The 18,506-nt window shown below is 44.3% G+C and overlaps 2 protein-coding genes across 4 annotated transcripts in view; one reads left to right on the forward strand and one right to left on the reverse strand.

The window, feature by feature from the left end:
* The window catches only part of NPRL3 (NPR3 like, GATOR1 complex subunit), a 137,131-nt gene extending 135,052 nt beyond the window's left edge, over nt 1–2,079 (forward strand). Inside the window, exon 15 of the mRNA XM_075069421.1 lies at nt 1,415–2,079. Within this exon, the coding sequence (XP_074925522.1) occupies nt 1,415–1,571 (157 nt within the window). The 3' untranslated portion in view covers nt 1,572–2,079. The remainder of the gene's footprint in view (nt 1–1,414) is intronic.
* Nucleotides 1–18,506, reverse strand: part of MPG (N-methylpurine DNA glycosylase) — a 43,298-nt gene that overhangs the window by 9,134 nt on the left and 15,658 nt on the right. For all 3 annotated transcript variants that reach the window (XM_032794651.2, XM_032794649.2, XM_032794650.2), the window contains one exon: nt 16,484–16,688. In XM_032794651.2, the coding sequence (XP_032650542.1) occupies nt 16,484–16,688 (205 nt within the window). The remainder of the gene's footprint in view (nt 1–16,483; nt 16,689–18,506) is intronic.

An 18,506-nucleotide genomic window follows, 5' to 3' on the forward strand; every position in this document is an offset into this window, starting at 1 on the left:
CTATTCATCCAGTCCAACGGGACCTCCAGCGTGGCCTGTGTAGCAGCACCAATACCTGGAGTAACCGCTGCCTGTTGGCAAAGGTCACCCTGGACACACCTTTTCCTCCTGCCTTTTCTGGAAGGCACCTTTCTGGAAGGCAAAGGTCACCCTGGAACTGCCTTTTCCTCCTTTTCAGCGGCACAGACACAATGAGATAGGCTAACAATGCATTTGGGGCGTTCCTGGGAATAGCTGCCTGCAACTTAAGCAGCAGAGTGAGGGCATGTTGTCCTGCTTTTGCTGTACCAGCACAGCTGAAGCGGTATAGACCTCATACTGTGAGCACATTATATCAGTATAAAGGTGCCTACTGCAGTACAGCTATTCCCATACAGGAATAGGAAGAACTTATAACAGGATAAAAGTCACCTTTACACAGCTCACTGTCCACTCTACGGTTGTTACCAGTGTAAACTGTTTGGTTAAATAAATCAATCACTCCAACCAGAAATAGTTCTATAAGTGCAGCGTTCAAGGGCAGATCAGGCCTGAGAGGCTGAGGCAGCAAGGTGGTGACATCTCTAAGGAAGATGCGTTAAGGTTGTGTGCGAAGCAGCAACTTAACTAGGTGTCTCCTGGCTTCTTCGCAGAGTATGGGAGTAAGAAGAGCACAGAGAACAGGAGGCACTGTTATGCAGCAACAGCCTTAACTGCACCTTAGCAAAGTTCTTTGTAAGCAATTTCCATATTGTACTTCCAGTTAGCTTAGAGAAACTGAGCATTTGTTCCCATATTACCCAGCTCCTTGCCAGACTTTCCCCTCAGTTCAACTTCCCATGACTCTCTGCAGTTAGGGATTAGGTCATTCTAATTGTTATGAGTCATGCTGTGTCAGACACAACAAGATCACTGTATGATCATTTCATGAGATTTTTGTTGTCAGTGGAATGGCTCCAAGAAGTCCTCCCACTGCTCTCATTCAGATGCACCCTTGGGACACTTGACACAAAGCTGAACGTTATTGAACCCATTAGTGTTTTATCATAAAAGTCTGATGCTAGGAGATGCAGGGCTGAAAGTACTTTTGACTCATTGTTTCAAACTGACCTCTCTACACCTCCGTTTTCCTCATCATCAATTGGAGATGATGAGACTTCCCCACCTGACGGGGAGCTAGGAGCTCATCTTTCTTTGTAAAGCACATTGATATCTTCAGAAGGAAGGAAGGAAGGCAGGAAGGAAAGAACTCAACGAACAATAACTTGTTGTTTTTATAATAATCATCTCTTTGTTTCATTTCATCAAGCTCTCTCTCCTGGGCACTCCCTGAATTAATAGAAAAAGGAGTCTGAGAACATTTTGGGAGAGTCTTTTCCTAAGATGAAAATACGCTGCACTGAAAAGTTCGTTCTATTTTTCACCTCCCTCACAGAGCCTTGATAAAGTCAGAGATTTCAACTTTGGCAAACTCCCAGACAGACACAGCCCAGACAGGTTTGCTTTATGATTGCTTCACTTCAGATGGAGATACAACATCCTCATTAGCAGTAACCACAGAGATGGTTGAGAGATTCCAAAGTTTTCTCTGAAGAAGCTGTGACAGCTGTTCTCTCTGTGCAATGTAGATAGGAAAGCCCTAGGTCTTTGCTTAGGATTCTAGTCCACTGCAGTTTGTTACATATGTTTGAAGTTTTCAGAAATCTCAATGAGGTTAGCAGAAGGGGCAAATCCTTGACAGAAAGAGCTGAGGAACAAGAAAGGGAGGAAAATCCCAGCAGGGTCATCCCTCTCCTAATTCAGAAATTGAGCCAAGATATCCTCCAGTGCCACAAAAGAACACCCCAAGAGGTGCACTGTGTAATACTTAATAAATCTTTACCATAACTCATAAGATCTAATGCCAACTCCATAAACTGCAAAAACTGCTTTGAGGAGTCTCCATCTTGGAAACTACAGGTAGAAAACTTGCCTCTTTCTCCCCCAATTGCTCCCATTGCAGTTGGCAAAGACTGGTTCTTCTCCCCTGTCTGCCGTGTTTGTGATGTCTACCAGCTCATGCGAGTCCTGCATGCATTTTGGAAAGAGAAGAAAATCCCATACAGAAAATGAAGACAGTCCATGCAAGTACTGATATACAAACAAATAGGTGACATGCACAACTATTCAAAGTACCAAGGAATCCATCTGCTGTCCCACTGCATGAGAACGTTAGCTGCATCCACTGAACAGCGGAGCCCATGTTAGGAAAGGAGCAGTTTGACAGACGGCATGCTCATCTCTAGATAGTGCATTGAAAAGAAGCTGGAAGGAACAGTCGAGCATGTTTGGGCTTTCCTTGATTTGGAGAAAGCAGTCAAAAGTACCTAGGAGACTGCGGGTGTCTTTGCTACAATTCTTTGGGGTGCTGGAGGACCGTCTACATCATGATGGGCCCCATGAGGGTTCCATGACAAAAGTGCAGACACCTTTCAGTGTAACAGAGAGTTTTGAGGTGAAGGTTTGGTTCCATGAGGGATCAGCACTTAATCCTTTACTATCCATAATTGTAATAGACTTTATAAGTAAGCAAATCCAAATGGAAGATGGTAAAGAGTTGACATATGTAGATGATACTGTGCTGCTGGCTGATAGTGAGGAAGATTTGGTCCAGGCAACTAATGCCTGGAACAAGGAACTAACAAACTATGGCTTCAAAATGGGTAAAGAAAAGACTGAAGTCATGTGGGTGACTCATGTGGAACCAAGACACATGAATATTGTGATGGAAGGCCACTGCCTAAGTCAGGTTTCTGCATTAAGTATGTTAAGGGCTGGTTAGCGGCAGCTGGAAAAGACTGATCCAGTGCCCGACTCCAGCTAGCTGGGAAAAGGGAAAGAAGACGATAACAACTCTACATCAATTTGTGATGTCATATTCCCCTTCCATTATTGTCTCTGGTGGAGAAAGGGATTAGAGTAAAGGAAAAATAACCCAGTCTCACATTCTTAAGTTTTCCTTTTATGCCTTCATTTGTCTCCATTAAGAAGGAAACGCTTCTGAGAAGCCATTTGTGGCTATTATTTATTGGTGCTAAATTTAATAAGATGCCCAAAGTCTCTAGAGATCTTGGTTAATGCAAGGGTGTACTCACATAAGGAATAATTCAGAAACAAAAAACCTGGTAAAAAATGAACCAAGGTGGAAAGCGGGTTTCAGTGCACTCTAGCTAACAACCTAGACACCCAAACACATCCAGGCAGCCCTTTCAAGGAAAAGAGTGGGAGAAAGTCTGGAAATGAGCATGATATAATAATACAGAAAATGCCATATAATACATGGCACTTGTCTCCTGAAACCCCCTTCATTTCTCACCCCATCTGATCCACATGCCCCCCCCCCCAAATCCAACTCTGTAAATACTTATGTGATGGTCCCAGTAACAAATTACTAGGGATGAGATTATTCCAGCCCTTTTCCAGCCACACGGGACTAACAGAAAGGAAGCCCACCTCCTTAGTGCTCTGCTCACACTGTGACTCCAACTGCTGGGCTCCTCACCTGGTAATCCCAGCTGTGACCCCTCTCTTCATTCAGTGCCAAGGTAACTGCCCAGGTAGACAAGGAGAGTAACTTACTTCCCACCCAGTACGTTCTCTGCTCATTCTCTGCTCTGTTCTGCTCCTGGGGTGCTGCAGCTTACCCAGAGGAGGAAGTAAAGTTACAATTTAGCCCTGAAAGATTACTAGCAAAGGAACCCTTAAACAGAAAAACGGAATTTGTGATCTCCTAGTAATTTACCACCATGCATCTACTACTCACCAATGTGTGATCGCTTCCAAGGCCAGAAGTGACCATTGTAATCATCTAGTCTGACCCCTGTATAACACAGGCCACAGAACTTCCCCAAAATAATTCCTACAGCAGATCTTTTAGAAAAAAATCCAACCTTGAGTTAAAAATTGTCAGTGATGGAGACTTCACCACCATCCTTGGTAAATTGTTCCAATGGTTAATAACGCTCACTGTTAAACATGTCTGTCTTAATTCCAGTCTGCATTTGTCTAGTTTCAACATCTAGTCATTGGATCACGTTATACCTTTCTCTACCAGACTGAAGAGCTGATTATTAAATCTTTGCTCCCCATATAGATACTTACAGACTAATCAAGGCATCCTTTAGCCATCTAGATTGAGCTCCTTGAGTCTATTACTATAAACCATGTTTTCCAATCATTTAATGCTTCCTTTCTAGGTAACAGGAGAAATGATGTATTAGAAATAAGGCAGCTGTGAACAGGTGGAGAGGAAATAGCCCACTGAGGCTCTTGTACATCAGAGGTGAGATTTCACTCCGAACAGTACTGAAGTGGCCAGTTAAACGACCATGTCTGATGTGACATTTCACAGCTGGCCTTTGCCAAAGGAAAAATGTGTTTTACTTTAGATCCCATGAATCACACATTATGTCATTTGCTGAGTTGATATGAATTGTTTAAAGTATTAAATGAAACAAACACTGTAATTATTCCACGAATTACATTTTCTAGATTGGGTTGTCAACTCTCTCTAGGAACATAAGGCAAATGCCGAACGTGACAATGAAATAACTGCACACAGCTCACCAAAGAACTGTGTGTACTGTTTCTTCTGGTTTTCCACTGACCTACTGCCTATTTTTCTAGTCATGCATCTTAGCAGCTGCTTGGCTCCCAAATGTGCTTTAGCTTTAACAGTAACAAGACCATGATGTTGAAACAGCTGAGCGGATTTAAGGTTACTAACATTTTTAGGACTCTCTTAGCAATGCTGCTTTCCCTCTAGAGCTGATCATGAAAGTCCTACATGATCTGAGTTACATGTGTTTTGTTATTTCAGCTCTTGTTCTGTCTCCAGATACTATATTTATATGTATTTTAGCACAGAGGCAGAAGCGTGACTCGCTGTCTGTATACACATCCCTGAATCTGTCCATTCAAAGGTTGTCTACTGTGTCAATGTCAAGAGCTTAAGACTCTGAATTGTTTAGGGATGTGAAAAAACTTGAGCCCTGCTGAGCAAGTGTAGACCTCAAGGCAATCTTTCTGAGTGAAAATTAGCTAAACAAACATGCCCAACGACCCTCAGCCCTTGCTGGGAAACGTTATGATGCTAAAGACTGACCAACCAAGGGACTTTAATCAGGGCACATGTATCCTTCCTGCATGAAGGTGTCATAGATAGGATAGTCACATAGAGACACCACCTCCAGAGGTTACATACAAGGACAAGATGGGGAGTTGGGTTGATCAGCTTTTCCTCCAAAAAGACTGCATAAAGCAGAGGACACCGCTCACTGTTCTATTCCAAACTCAGCCTCTAACTTGCTGTGCAACCCTGGGCAAGTTCCTTCCCCCCTCTGCACCTGTTTCCCTTCCACACTTTATCTGTCTTGTTTGTCTTTGGAGCAGGGAGAATCTGTCGGTACAGTGCTCAGCACAATGGGGTCCTGCTCTTGATTGAGGCCTTTGGCTCCTGCTGTAATTCAAAGAACAACAAAATTTATAATTCCCGCAATAGCAACTCTTGCTGTTATGGGAATTACTAGAACATACAAAGATCAAGGGTTAGCCATGTACGCATCGGCACGTAAAAGCAGCGGAGAATCCTGTGGCACTCTAATAGAACACAGACGTTTTGGAGGCGGTGAGCTTTCGTGGTTGAATACCCACCTTACGTCAGACGCCAGGAGTGGAATTTCAGAGGGTTATATATACCATGCTGCAACAGACATCAGAGATAACGAGGTAGTTACAATCCAGGGAAGGATGGTCCCTGGTTCTAGCAGTAAGAGGTGTGAAAACTTCAGGGAGGAGAAACTGGTTCTGTAATTGGCAGAGCCATTCACAGCTGTTGGTTATAGTCCAGACTTATGGTGGTCAAATTTGCAAATGAACTGAAGCCAGCAGCATAATCTCTTTGAAGTCTGGTCCTGAGTTTTTTTCGCTGCAGGATGGCCAGCTTGAAGGTGCTCATAGTGTGGCCAAAGGAGGTTGAATGCTCGCTCGCTACAGGTTTTGTATTTGCCATTCCCTGATTATCACTGCCATCGCTGCAGCAAAAAAACTTCAGGAAAGACTTCAAGAGAGAAACTGCTGGCTACAGCTTCATTCGAAATTAATGACACTCAAAGCTTCTGGACTAAACAAGACCTGTGATGGCTTGCAATTACAGAACCAGTTTCCCCCCTTGGTTTCTACACCTCTACTGCTAGAACAGGGACCCATCCTCCTGATTGAACTAACCTCGTTATCTCTAGCCTTGCTTGCTAGCATATATATACCTACCCCTGGAAATTTCCACTACCTGCGTCTGACGAAGTGGGTATTCACCCACGAAAGCTCACGCTCCAAAACGTCTGTTAGTCTATAAGGTGCCACAGGATTCTCCGCTGCTTTTAGAAGCATACAAAGTCATGCTCTATTGCTACAGTCCCCTAGTTATTCTATACCAATGGTCCCCAAACTTTTGAGGGGCCATACACCCCCTTACCCTTGTCCATGCCCCCTGCCCCTCCCGGGGCCAGGAGTGGGGCCACAGCTCTGGGGAAGTGGGGGGGAGGGGCATGGACAGAGTTAAGGGGGCCGAGCCTGGGGCTTCAGCTGGGGCCACAGCTGAAGGTAGGGCTAGGGCTGGGAGTGGGACAGGGAATGGAGCCGCAACCAGCGGCCAAGGCTGGGGGCAGAGCTGGGAGCAGAGCAGCAGCTGGGCTAGCAGCCGGATGCAGAGCCGTGCTGAGGCTGGACATGGGGTCAGGCACAGGACTGGGAGCTGGGGATGCAGCTATGGGCCAGATAGGAGCAGAGTTGGGGGCAAGGAGAGGCTGGGTGGTGCTCTCTCCCTGCCCCCTGCGGGGGCTGACCTAGGCCCTGCCGCATCTCTGCCCCAAAGGTTCCTTTGTGCCTCCCTTGTGGGGCACGCCCCTTAGTTTGGTGACCTCTATTCTATGCATTCAGATATCAGTTTCTATGATCCCTGCTTGCCTTTGCAGAAAAAAAAAGTAGTGAACTCCCTGGAAATGTGCTCTGTAATGGGCTCATCTCATGAAACTCTCCTTTAGTGGGACTCATCGCCTGGAGTGCCAAATTGTGAAGTCATGTGGATTTGGCTTTCTGCATGGCTGATTTAGAGCCTGCCTGCACTGCCAGATCTATCACATGAGGGGATCACGTCAAAACACAGTTTGGTCTCATGTTCCCAGGGAAGAGACCATCTATCTAGGATATCGATGACTGAAGCTGTATCAAGTTGTAGGACGATTCTCCCATGTGGTAGAGTTGGCAATGTAGAAAGACCATACTTCATATACCGCTCTGTGACAGATTATTTTCTTGCTGCTTTTTCTTTATAGCATGGCCACAGTGAAGGTCACAGGAAAAGCAGTACCAAGTCCTGTCATGTATCCAGGAAACCCAATAGATCTGCCCTGTGTCTTAGCTGAGCATGCACAGCTGGCAGCCTGTGATCAGGTGCCCCTTCCCCCAGGTTGCTCTGTCCTGCAGCTGCTCCTGAGACCCTCCCGCTGGCTGTGCAGAGTGGGGGGTCAGGGAGGGAGAGGGTGCTGATGTCAAGGTGTTCCCCTTTCCCCACCCCTGTACCCCATCTCCACAGAGCAGGGCAGAGTGGACAGCCTGGCTCCTGAGGACTCAGAGCTACTGAGGTCTGAACAGTGAGTGACTGAGTGTCTTAAAGAGACAGTGCACTGTCTGAGATTTCCCCAGCAGCCAGCTCTCTCAGTCTCTCTCTCTCCCCTCCACCCCACGTACCCCATCTCCACAGAGCAGGGAAGGGGAGATAACAGGGCTCAGGACACAGCAGGAGAGCTTTCAGTGAGTGTCTTAAAGAGACAGCGCATGGTGTACCTCAGAAACTTCCCCAGCAGCCAGCATACGCCCTGTCTGTGTGTGTGTCACACACACCCCCACAATCTCTTTCACACTCACCTCCCCGCACATACTTGTATTTATTGTTCTTGTTACTTCCTGCAATGCACATATATTCTCTGTAATTTCATTCTTTCAGGGTGTGTTATTTTAGTGTTTTGACTGCTCACTGCATTTCATAATTATTATTTCTCTTACACTTTGAGTAGTGAGTTCTAAAATACCTAACCTGTCCTGGCTGGAGTAATCCTATGGTAACTTTTAAAAATATATATATAATATATCAAGGGTTTTTTGTTTCTACTGGTGGTGCACACCCCTCGGTGCACATAACAAAATTTATTCTGCACCTGGATGGAAAAAATTAGAGGGAACATTGATTGAGATGTGTGGTCTCTATCTATACTCCACATGTGAGTACCCACATGCATCATGTGCCTCAGATCAGAGATTTCTAGCAAGTAGTGTCCATTGGTCCACGCCTGTGCAGCTGTTCTCCTTGAGCATTGAACTGAGGACATAAGGGCAGTGCAGACTCTCCAGTTCCTCTCTTATCACAAATCAGAAGAATTCAAAGCAGAGGGGATGGAGGACAAGTAATGGAATACAGATAGGGACCACACATCTCAAAAGAACCTCCAGTTACAGGTCAGCAACCTCCATTTCTTGTTTGAGTGCTGGTCCCTATGTATATTCCACATTTGGGTGACTGATAAGCAGTATTTAAACAGGAGGGGGTTGTGAGGATGCAGTTGGTATAGATACTTGTAATACTGCAGTCCCAATAGCTGCATCTGCAGAGAAGGCTTGAACTAAAACATAAAATGTTTCATGAATGTAGGGATGGAGCTTCAAGTAGCCGCTCTACAGCCCCGGAGCCCAAGCCCCGGAAAAAATAGTGGGTGCTTAGCACCCACCAGCCATCTGCCCATCAGCTGTTCAGCAGCAGTCAGGAGGTGCTGGGGGAAGTGGGGACAGGAAGAGGCAGAGCGAGGGCAGGGCACGCTTGGTGGAGGGGATGGAGTGGGGGCAGCAAGAGGCGGGCGAGTGTGGGGCCTTGGGGGAAGGAGTGGAGCACCTATCCAGACAGAAGAAAGTCGGCACCTGTGTTCACAATAGGTACCTCTCAGAGAGAGATGCTGCCGAAGTGGCTTGTGCTCTACTGGAATAGGCTCTCACCCCAGCCAGGGGAGGAATCCGCACTAATTGGTAACACAGAATGATGCAGCTGAAGATCCACTTAGATAGTCTCCAGGCAGATAATAGCTGTCCTTGCAACCACTCTGCTATAGCAACAATTAACCCTGGGGATTTTCTATCCATTTTGTCCTTTGCAGGTAGAATGCCAGAGCTCATCTGACATCCAGAGAGTGAAGTCTCCTTTCCTCACTGGAAACAGGAGGTTTTGGGAAGAAGATTGATTTATGTATAACTCAGAAATTATTTTTGGGATGAATTGCAGGTGAAGGGAAACCTCCTTATGAAAAACAGTGTAAGACAGATCAGCCATGAGTGTTCTCGGTTCACTCTTCTACTAGCATAACCATTCAGAATTTTGATTTGCAAATAAAAATGTGATTACCAAAGGTCAAGAATGGGTCTCCATCTTCCATTTTTCTTGGGGACTAGGCAGCAAGGGCAATAAAAGTTTCCCATTGGGGTTGAGGTGGCATTTGTTCTATGGCCCCTCATTAGAAGAGAGAATCTGCCTCCTGATAGAAAATCTACTTGAAAAGTCCAAGATCTTCAATAATTGGCAGTGGTCCCTGAAGAGGAGCCAAGAGCTCTGTAGAGTCTCTGCAGCAGATGATTTCTAGTACCCACTTGTCTGGTGTAATTCCCCTCCAGCTGTGTATGAAGACTGAGGTAGCCACTAAAGATTGCGGGGGACAGTAGTGGATGACACCAATAGGTGTAGGCAGTGCCTACTCATCCCATCAAAAAAAAAAACACAAAAACACAACACTTAGATGATGGATGGGTTGAGTAGTTGCAGTTCTGGTAGAATCTGGTAGTATCTAGGCCTCTGCACCCTCTCGCTTTTGTATGGTGGGTCGAATGAGCGCTGGTGCAGAATGGTTGAGGAGGCAGTCTTGGCTTGTATATCTGTTTATGAGGTTTTCTGTTCAGTATGTAAATGTGCAGGGAGTGGAGGGTTGTTCTAGAGTCTTTCAAGGAGCATTGAGACTTTTCAGTTTTCTTGTTAAATAGATTAGATTAATCAAAAGGCATGTCCTCCGTGGTGTTCTGAACCTTCCTGGGCAGGGCTATCCTTAGGCATACGCAGCTGCGTAGGGCACCCAAAAATTTGGGGCACCACCGGGACAGCAGGTAAGAGCGGGTCAGCTCCCGCACACCCAGCGCATGCTGCAGTCTCTTTAGGCAGAGGCCATATTCATAGAGCTGGATGTGCCAGCGCTAGGCATTCTGTGTGAGGGAGAGGGTACGAGAGTCTCTGTGGGGAACTGTGACTCTCCGCCACCATCAGAGGGGCCAGGTGGCTTGGTATCCTTTGCTGCCTTGTCCCTCCCCCACCACCCTGGCCTGCGAGCCCAGGCTGCTGCAGCATCTGCTGTGTACAAAGCTCGATGTGTGTCAGCAATGGTGGGGGGGTTATCCTGGGGCTCCGCAGGCAGGGTGGTGGCTGTGCCCCAAAGCGGGCATAAGGGCACCAGTTTAGTACTGCGTAAGGTCCCATAAATCCAAAGGATGGCTTTAGACAGGGATTTCAGCCTGTTAAAGGTAAACGTAGGCTCTAAGGACTGTGTTATACCTCTTGTTTTACATATAACCATTTCTATTTCCATGATCCTCTCTCAGTATCTCCTAAATCTTTCTCTCTGACAATAAACTTACAATTGTTTCACATAGCACTAAATACATCTCTGTGCTATGGTGTCCTACAGACCCGGAGCCTGAGCTGTACCAATGAAGCTGTGTGTATATACTGTTCCTTTGGGAATAGCAAATCTGGTAATTATTGAGAACATCCAGTGACAGGGGCTGAACACTACAGGGGGATGCTCAGAGGAGCTCAGGGACTGGGGTACATCCAGCGTTAACTTGCAAGGCAAAGCAGGGGCTGGTAGAGCCCTGAGGAATTTGTTTGGGTGACTAACAGACTAGGGAGTGTCAGGGACCTGACACAGTGATTAGCACAAACAAGTCTCTCTCTCTCACGGAGTCAAGGGGGGGAGGTAACAGTGACTCACAGCTCTGGACACCCCAAGAAAGAATCACAACTATTTCTGCACCAATGCCGGATGGTCTGCCACAGCACAATGACATCAGTGTGGTTTCAAGGGGACAGATTTCCTAAATGTAGACAGGTCCTTGGAAGCTACTACAGGGGCAAAGCAATCTGTATGAACAGACTCTGCTTAGCTGTTCTTTACATGTCCTGACATGTATCTGTATAAATGTTTCACCAACGTACCTGATGCTCTCAGCTCCAATACAACACTCAGCTGCACAACGGAAGAGCAGCCCACAAGGGGCAAATCTCCTGTAGGGCTACTGAGGAGGACAAGTTTTTATCCTAAAACAAAAACAACCCAGTGAATATATGAACAGACCACACACAGAGATCAGCCCTTCTAATAAGCCTGAACACAGGTATCTAGGGAAAAGCTGCTGACAGAGCCAATTTCTATTATGTCAAGGGACTCAATTTAAGCACAAAAGATAGTGGTTGTTTTTTTTAACAAGAGATTATTATTTACAATATTTCAAGATGTATAAATCCCATCCCTGCTGAGGAAGCTATCTGCCTTTTATTATCTGGACAGATTCGACAGACATCTTAATGAAATTCACATGTGCTGGTTCAACACAGTCCAGACTCCTCCATTCAGGAACACAAGATTCCTCCTGGAACAGCCACAGGAGATATACTAGTTCTTCCCTATGGTTTTAACCTGACACTGATTGGCTAGGCTCCAAAGACTAACAGTTGGAGATTCATAGTCACTTGTACTACAAACATTTGCTTCCTGCTTAGGAAAATGCCAAGTGATTTATTTATTTATTTTTTAAAAAAATACCTGTTTTGCACAGATGCAGAACTATTAAAAAATATCATCTGAAAATTCCAAAATAAAATAAATAGTTCCTCTAAGAATAGCCTATTACAATATTAGCATGTCTTTAGTAACCCATAACTTTATACCAAGCAAACTGCACAGGAAGTGAGACAAAGTAGGACTGAAAGAAAGTCATTCTGCATGTCAGTGAATAAGACAGTGGCAGGCTTGGAAGGATATTTTCAGATAAGTTTCAATACAACTTGAAGTCCTTCACACCAACTGCAGTCCCAGCTTTCCTGATGAGGGCTTCCTAATACTATCACCACAGTGCAGGAAGTTTACTTCAGTCACTCTGTATTGATTCTTCCCAAATGAGCAGCTTTCAGATGTCTTATTAATTTTTCTTTGTGTGCATAAATTGTTTAAAAGTCTGAGAGTTTAATTATCTTTAAAAACAACAATGAAACAAGTTTGAAGTTCTTCAAAAATAACAGAGTTTTCTTTTAAGGTAAATCAAGGCACAGACTCTGAAATTTCACAGTCCTTTTTCAACAGCGGTAACCCCTCATGATTTGAGCAGGAGACACCAAATTTTCCCATCATTCCACCAGATACAAGGACTTGTTATAGCCCATACGGCTAGCTTGCCTTTATTATATTCACTGCCTTGCCTTCATTATATTCTGCCTATATTCAGCAGTAAATATAAGGAACCTACAGGCCTGTATCCTGTAAGACACAGGCCTCAAGTCTTATGCTAACTGCTGAAGCCAAGGAATTTTGGCACAGATCAATGATCAACCCTAAGTTTTGGGGAACTGGAAATAAAGAGTGAGAGAGGGAATTTTGTCCATAATGACATCAGCCAACCACAGGAACATGAGCTAACACCAGCTTTTGGATAGAATGTCCACAAATATCTGACCACAAGAGTGCCATGGCAACGGATTGACCTACATGATAGTAAGTTGAGATCATTAATATGCTAACCTATAGGAGAATGACACACCAACTTTGATAGGTGAGGAAATACAAATAAGGAAGAGGGGAGAAACCCACATTAGACATAGTGGTGTTAGTGTAACATATTATAAAAGCTGTATCCCAGCCTGTATGCGGGAGTAGAGAGAGAGATGTAGCCCTTGGGAGGTGCCAGAATAATGGCCACTGGTGATGATAAGGAAGGTGATGGCTAACATTTCAGGTTGTTCTGCAAGGGATGATGTGAATATATGGATATTCAGATGTACAGTCTGTATTCTTTCTATCTACCTTACTGAGTTAGAGTGTTTGTGACTGTACTAAATGTATTAATAAGTTATTGTAAATGTAGAAGAGTTCTTTCTGCCTGCCCACCTAGCCAGTGGGATGGCTTGAAGTTAACAGCTAAAACAACATGAGTAAATGGGTTTTAGTTACCTGTGCGTTATCGAACCATTCTACGGTGGCAGAGCGGAAATTGAGTGACAAGAGGCTGCTAAAAATGTCAGGTGGTAGGTCAACATGGAAAAGGACAACCTCGCTGTGTGTACTTACAATTGTAGGTCGCTGGCGAGGGAAGAAACGTTAAACCATCTGATGGAGGAGAAGAAAAGGATAAGATGCGATATCCTTGGTGTCAGCGAAACCCAACGAAAGAAGGAGTTGGAAGTCACCTGGAAGGATAGAAGCACTGCGAGGCTCGGAAAGGGAGATGGAGCTAGAAATATTGGAGGAGTCAGTTTTATCATCAGTAAGGATTGGTCTTTGAAAGTGATATCATGCCAGCTAATATCACGTATTACTGTGCTGCATCTTCAGATGGAGTCAAAAGGGAAAACTGGTGAAAAATTCATAGGAAGATACGGCAGTGGCAAAAGGAATGAAAGAGGCGAAAGGCTAGTAGTGATGGCAGAAATGAAAGAACTGTACATGGCAAACACCTGGTACAAATAGAAGACCGCAAGAAGGTGGACGTGGATCGCGCCAAATGCGAAGAGCAAGAATGAAATCAACTATGTTTTAGTCAATAAAAGGCGCATCGTTCAAGACGTCTCTGTGGTGCAGCCTTTCAACACTTACAGTGACCATCACCTGCTTACAGCGAAGTTGATTTTCGACGAAGCGGTGGAAAAGAAGGCATTACAGATGGCAAATAGGAACAGCAGCCAAAGACATTTGATGAAGCAAAGCTGAAGAAAGCGATTTCTTGGTTTGACTGGAGCCAGACAGAAAACTGTGATGAGGACTATAGCATTTTTGCTGACAAGCTGAGACACTGCATAAAAGCAGCTGAAAAGCATTGAAGGACAACGACGGAGAGACAGTAAATCGACAGAGCAGGGATGGAGAAGGTCTGCAAGGACTTCTATGCAGAACTGTTCAAATCAAGAATCAACATCCCTCTCCCAATGCTCCAAGAGTCAGAAGAACGCATCCCCCCCCAGTAATCATCAGTGAAGTCTGAAGCGTACTACACCAGATGAAGAAGGGAAAAGCTCCAGGCAATAACATCAGAAATGATTTCTGCAAGAGGCAAAAAACTTTGGAAGGCCCTCGCTTTAAGATTCAGTCGATATCTTGAAGAAGGAAAAATACCATCAAGCTGGAAGGAGTCGAACACCATCTTGTTGCACAAGAAGGGCGACTGAGAAAATCTTAAGAACTACCACCCTATATGCCTGCTCTCTCACATCTACAAGCTCTTTATAAAGGTGATAATGAACCAATTCTCACACAGCCTGGATGAACAACAGCCGAGAGCAGGCAGGGTTTCGAAGAAATTTCAGCACAATCGACCATATATTTACCCTTAGCCAACTCCTAGAAAGAGCAAGGGAATACAAACTCCCGCTGTGCATTGCTTTCGTAGACTATGAAAAGGCCTTCGATAGCATCGAGTTCAACACAATATTAAAGGTGCTCACAGAGCAAGGCATTAACACGCAGTACATCAGTTTGTTGAAGGAAGCGAATGCTGGATGTACAACAGATATTATTCTCCTCGAAAATCCCCTCCGCATCCCAATTGAGAAAGGCGTAAAGCAAGGAGATACAATTTCACTGAAATTATTCCCCACCGGCCTCGAAATGGTTATGAACAAGATCAATTGGAGGAGTGGTGTCAACATAAATGGAGAATGATTATCTCATCTCAGATTCGCGGACAACATTGTACTAATTGCCAAAAGCACCAACCAACTGCAGAACATGCTACAAAGACTCAACAAGAAAAGCAGTCAGGTCGGCCTGAAAATGAACCGCTGCAAAACTCAATAAATGCGATCAGACGTCTTACAAAAAGCCTGAATAACGGTAACAGGAGAAGAAATGGAAGAAGTGGAACAGTACATATATTTGAGCCAATAAGTTAATATGCGCCAAGATCTGAACGGAGAACTCTCGCGAAGGATTCAGGCAGGATGGTGTGCATTTAATTCCATCAAGGATGTCCTCAAAGGAAAAATCGACAAGACCACGCATACAAATATCTTCAATTCAACAGTGCTGCCGGGCATGCTGTATGGCAGTGAAACGTGGACACTGACAAAGGGAGAAGAGCAGCGGCTGTTGGTAGCTGAAAGGGCAATGGAATGAGCTATGTTGGGAATTTCCCTTATGCACTGCATCCCAAATGAAATGATCAGAGAACGCAGCAGTGTGAAAGATATTGTTCTGGAAAGCAGATATAACAAGATGTGATGGGCGGGCCACACAGCACGGCTCACAGACAATAGGTGGACCACAGTAATTCCCAAGAAGATGGGTAGATGACATTGTTAAACGTCTCAGACCAACGTGAAGAAGAAAGGCAAGAATGCAAGAAGAATGGCGGACGTGTTGTGATCAGTGCAGTCTTAACGACGGCTGAAGACTGATCGATCCACGTGATCCAGGTGACAGAAGAGTTCCTATAATGTGAGTGTTGCAACTGTGCACATTGTGGTTCCCAAATATACAGTAATTTTAATAATACTGAGCCTGATCTTGGGACAAGAACTTGTCAACCCTCAAAGTGATAACTGAGAATTCTTAATCAATCAATATAATTAATACATAATCTATAGATCAGGCTACACTATGTCCTCAAAAGAGTGTAAACAAATTTACCAAGAACCACCAGCAGTGTTGTCTAGCACAAAGGTTGAACATATGAGGCAGCATCTCAGGATATCAACACTGAGAATTTTCTAAAATTCATCCTAAGAAAAGTTTGGCAAATACAGATTCTACCTTAGAGACTCAAATCTTATTATATGTATTCCAGTACTGCCTAGAGGCCTCATCTGAGATCGGGTCCCCATTGTGCTAAATCCTGTACATGCACGTGGTCAGAGACTGGCCCTGCCTGCAACATGTGCATAATACTCACTAGTTGTCAATGGCAATATTAAATTTAAAGAGGGCCAAGTCTTCCGGGGTTGTTTTTAGCTATAGGTCCATGGGCAGAAGCACCAAGTCACGAGGGGAGGCAAAGGTGGTGGTAGCAACTGTCTTTGCAGACTAAGAATCTGTACGAAGCTCATAAATGACTGAGATGTGGCAAGTATGGAAGCACCTCAGGCCATAATCATTATAACTCTTGAGTCCCCACTTACCCTGGCTGGAAACATTCATGCAGAAATAAATCCCATAGATCTGGTACACATACAGAGTTCCCGGTTTCATGAACATTGCTGCATTTCTTGCAGTTTGCTTCCCTCCCTTTGAATGGGAAGCTGCATCTTCCCCACCCAGATATGCCTCCGTTTCCACAATCCTTCCCCGGAGTTCTCTGCCATCAGGAAGTTTATGAACTAATATCTGAAAGACAGGTCAAAAGTGTGTGTTAGTGAGTCCCAGGGTAAGGAACTCTTTAGTTAGATCAACGTAGCTACATCAGTCAGTAGTGTGAAGAAAACTCAACCCCCTGACCCATGCAACTATGCCAACCTAACCCTCAGTGTAGGCGCAGCTAGGTCGACAGAAGCTAACAGTGTTCCTACAACAACTGAAAAACCTCTTCCACCGGTGTAGGCTCATTTACACTACAAGGCTCTGCTGGCACAGCTACGCCAACATAACTATGCCAGAATAGTCCCTGGAGTATAGAGACAGCCTTGATCACAGGAAAAAGCATCAGAAGTACAGAAATGTAAAGAGTCATGGATTATCACACAGCATAATGGGTGCTTCTCCATCATCTCCCATAGAATGCTTTGCAAACCAATGCGAGCTCTTCCAGCTCCCATCCGATGCCACACCTCAGTCCAAGGATCCAGACACTTACCTATCAAAATGCTGGAGGGAACAAAAGTTCCATTTTTCTCAATGTGACTGTATCATGCAGTAAAAATTTATGGTGTTACATAGGCATAAAATAAGGTCATTTTTTCCAGTCTGCCCGCTTGTTTTTTTGTTCCATCCAAAATGTTTACTGGCTGAAGCAAAGAGTGCCACCTGTTAAGTCACTGACACTGACTCTAAATCACAAGTTTAGCACATCATTACATGCATATTATTTAATTCAGAGGAAAATATGACAACAAATATGATGAAATAACTTCCTCATTGGACACAGTCTTACCAAGACTAGTACCAAGTCCTGGTCCCCAGCTGGGCACGTAATCAAGATCAGGGTATTAACAATACTTTTGTAGTTTCCACACTACATAAAATGCAGCGGAGAGACTCTGGGCAACATCCTGACAAAACTTTGCTATTGAAACAGGCTCCCTGCTGCTGGCACTTAGGTAAATAATTAAATGTAGGTGGAGAAATAGAGAATGGTGAAAATAATTTTAAAACGAGAGAAAGAGAGAAACAAAACATAAGCAAAATCCATACATGCTGTTTTTTGTGGTTTGACCTAATGTTGTTTCCAGACATCTTGTTTTATTTAATGTGTTTATGAAATACTTCAATGTAGCCTCGTTTGGGCACAAACTCTCTGTTTAATTATACTGCATTCTGCACTCCCATATTTAAAAACAAGTGGTTTTGGAATGACCCTCACAAAGCAGAGAGCTTAATTCCTGCCAGATGCTTGCACTGGATTGCTAAAGCAATTGTTGGCCTGATTCAGTAATGGATTTGCCAGAAGTCTGCATCAAACACTATAACTGTCGCATTTTAGAATTTGTTTTTAACAACTCTCGAGTTCTCAACCGTATCAGAGAAATTACTGAGTTTACCATTTGCAATCATGAAATATGCAGAGAGACTTCAGAAGCATACTAATTTTTTGGCCAGTCTGAATTCATGATTTGTGAATAATGACAGTCAGTTTTTATGCTCCAAAAGCATCAGACCCACATGGCTGACTTTCTCTTTTTAACAGAAGAAATGCTGAGGATCCAATTGTGGTTTTAAGATTCACACAGCCATTTCCTTGATTTCTCAGCTACCCCAAATGTGCACAAAGGAAGCCACTCAAGACACACATCCCTCTTCCACTGATGATTAGTAAACTCCATCTGTATTTTGTCTTCCATTATGGCAAATACAATTCACCGAAGTAGAATAAAGACAAGGGTTTCTCCTAGTGGAAAAATAAGCAAATACCCTTAACTATCCTCATTCACTAGTACATATGCAAAATATCCTACGATGTATTCTTGTCTGTTTAGGTTTCTGTGTCCA

This window comes from Chelonoidis abingdonii, chromosome 9 (assembly GCF_003597395.2).
Source record: "Chelonoidis abingdonii isolate Lonesome George chromosome 9, CheloAbing_2.0, whole genome shotgun sequence".
Taxonomy (NCBI): Eukaryota; Metazoa; Chordata; order Testudines; family Testudinidae; genus Chelonoidis; species Chelonoidis abingdonii.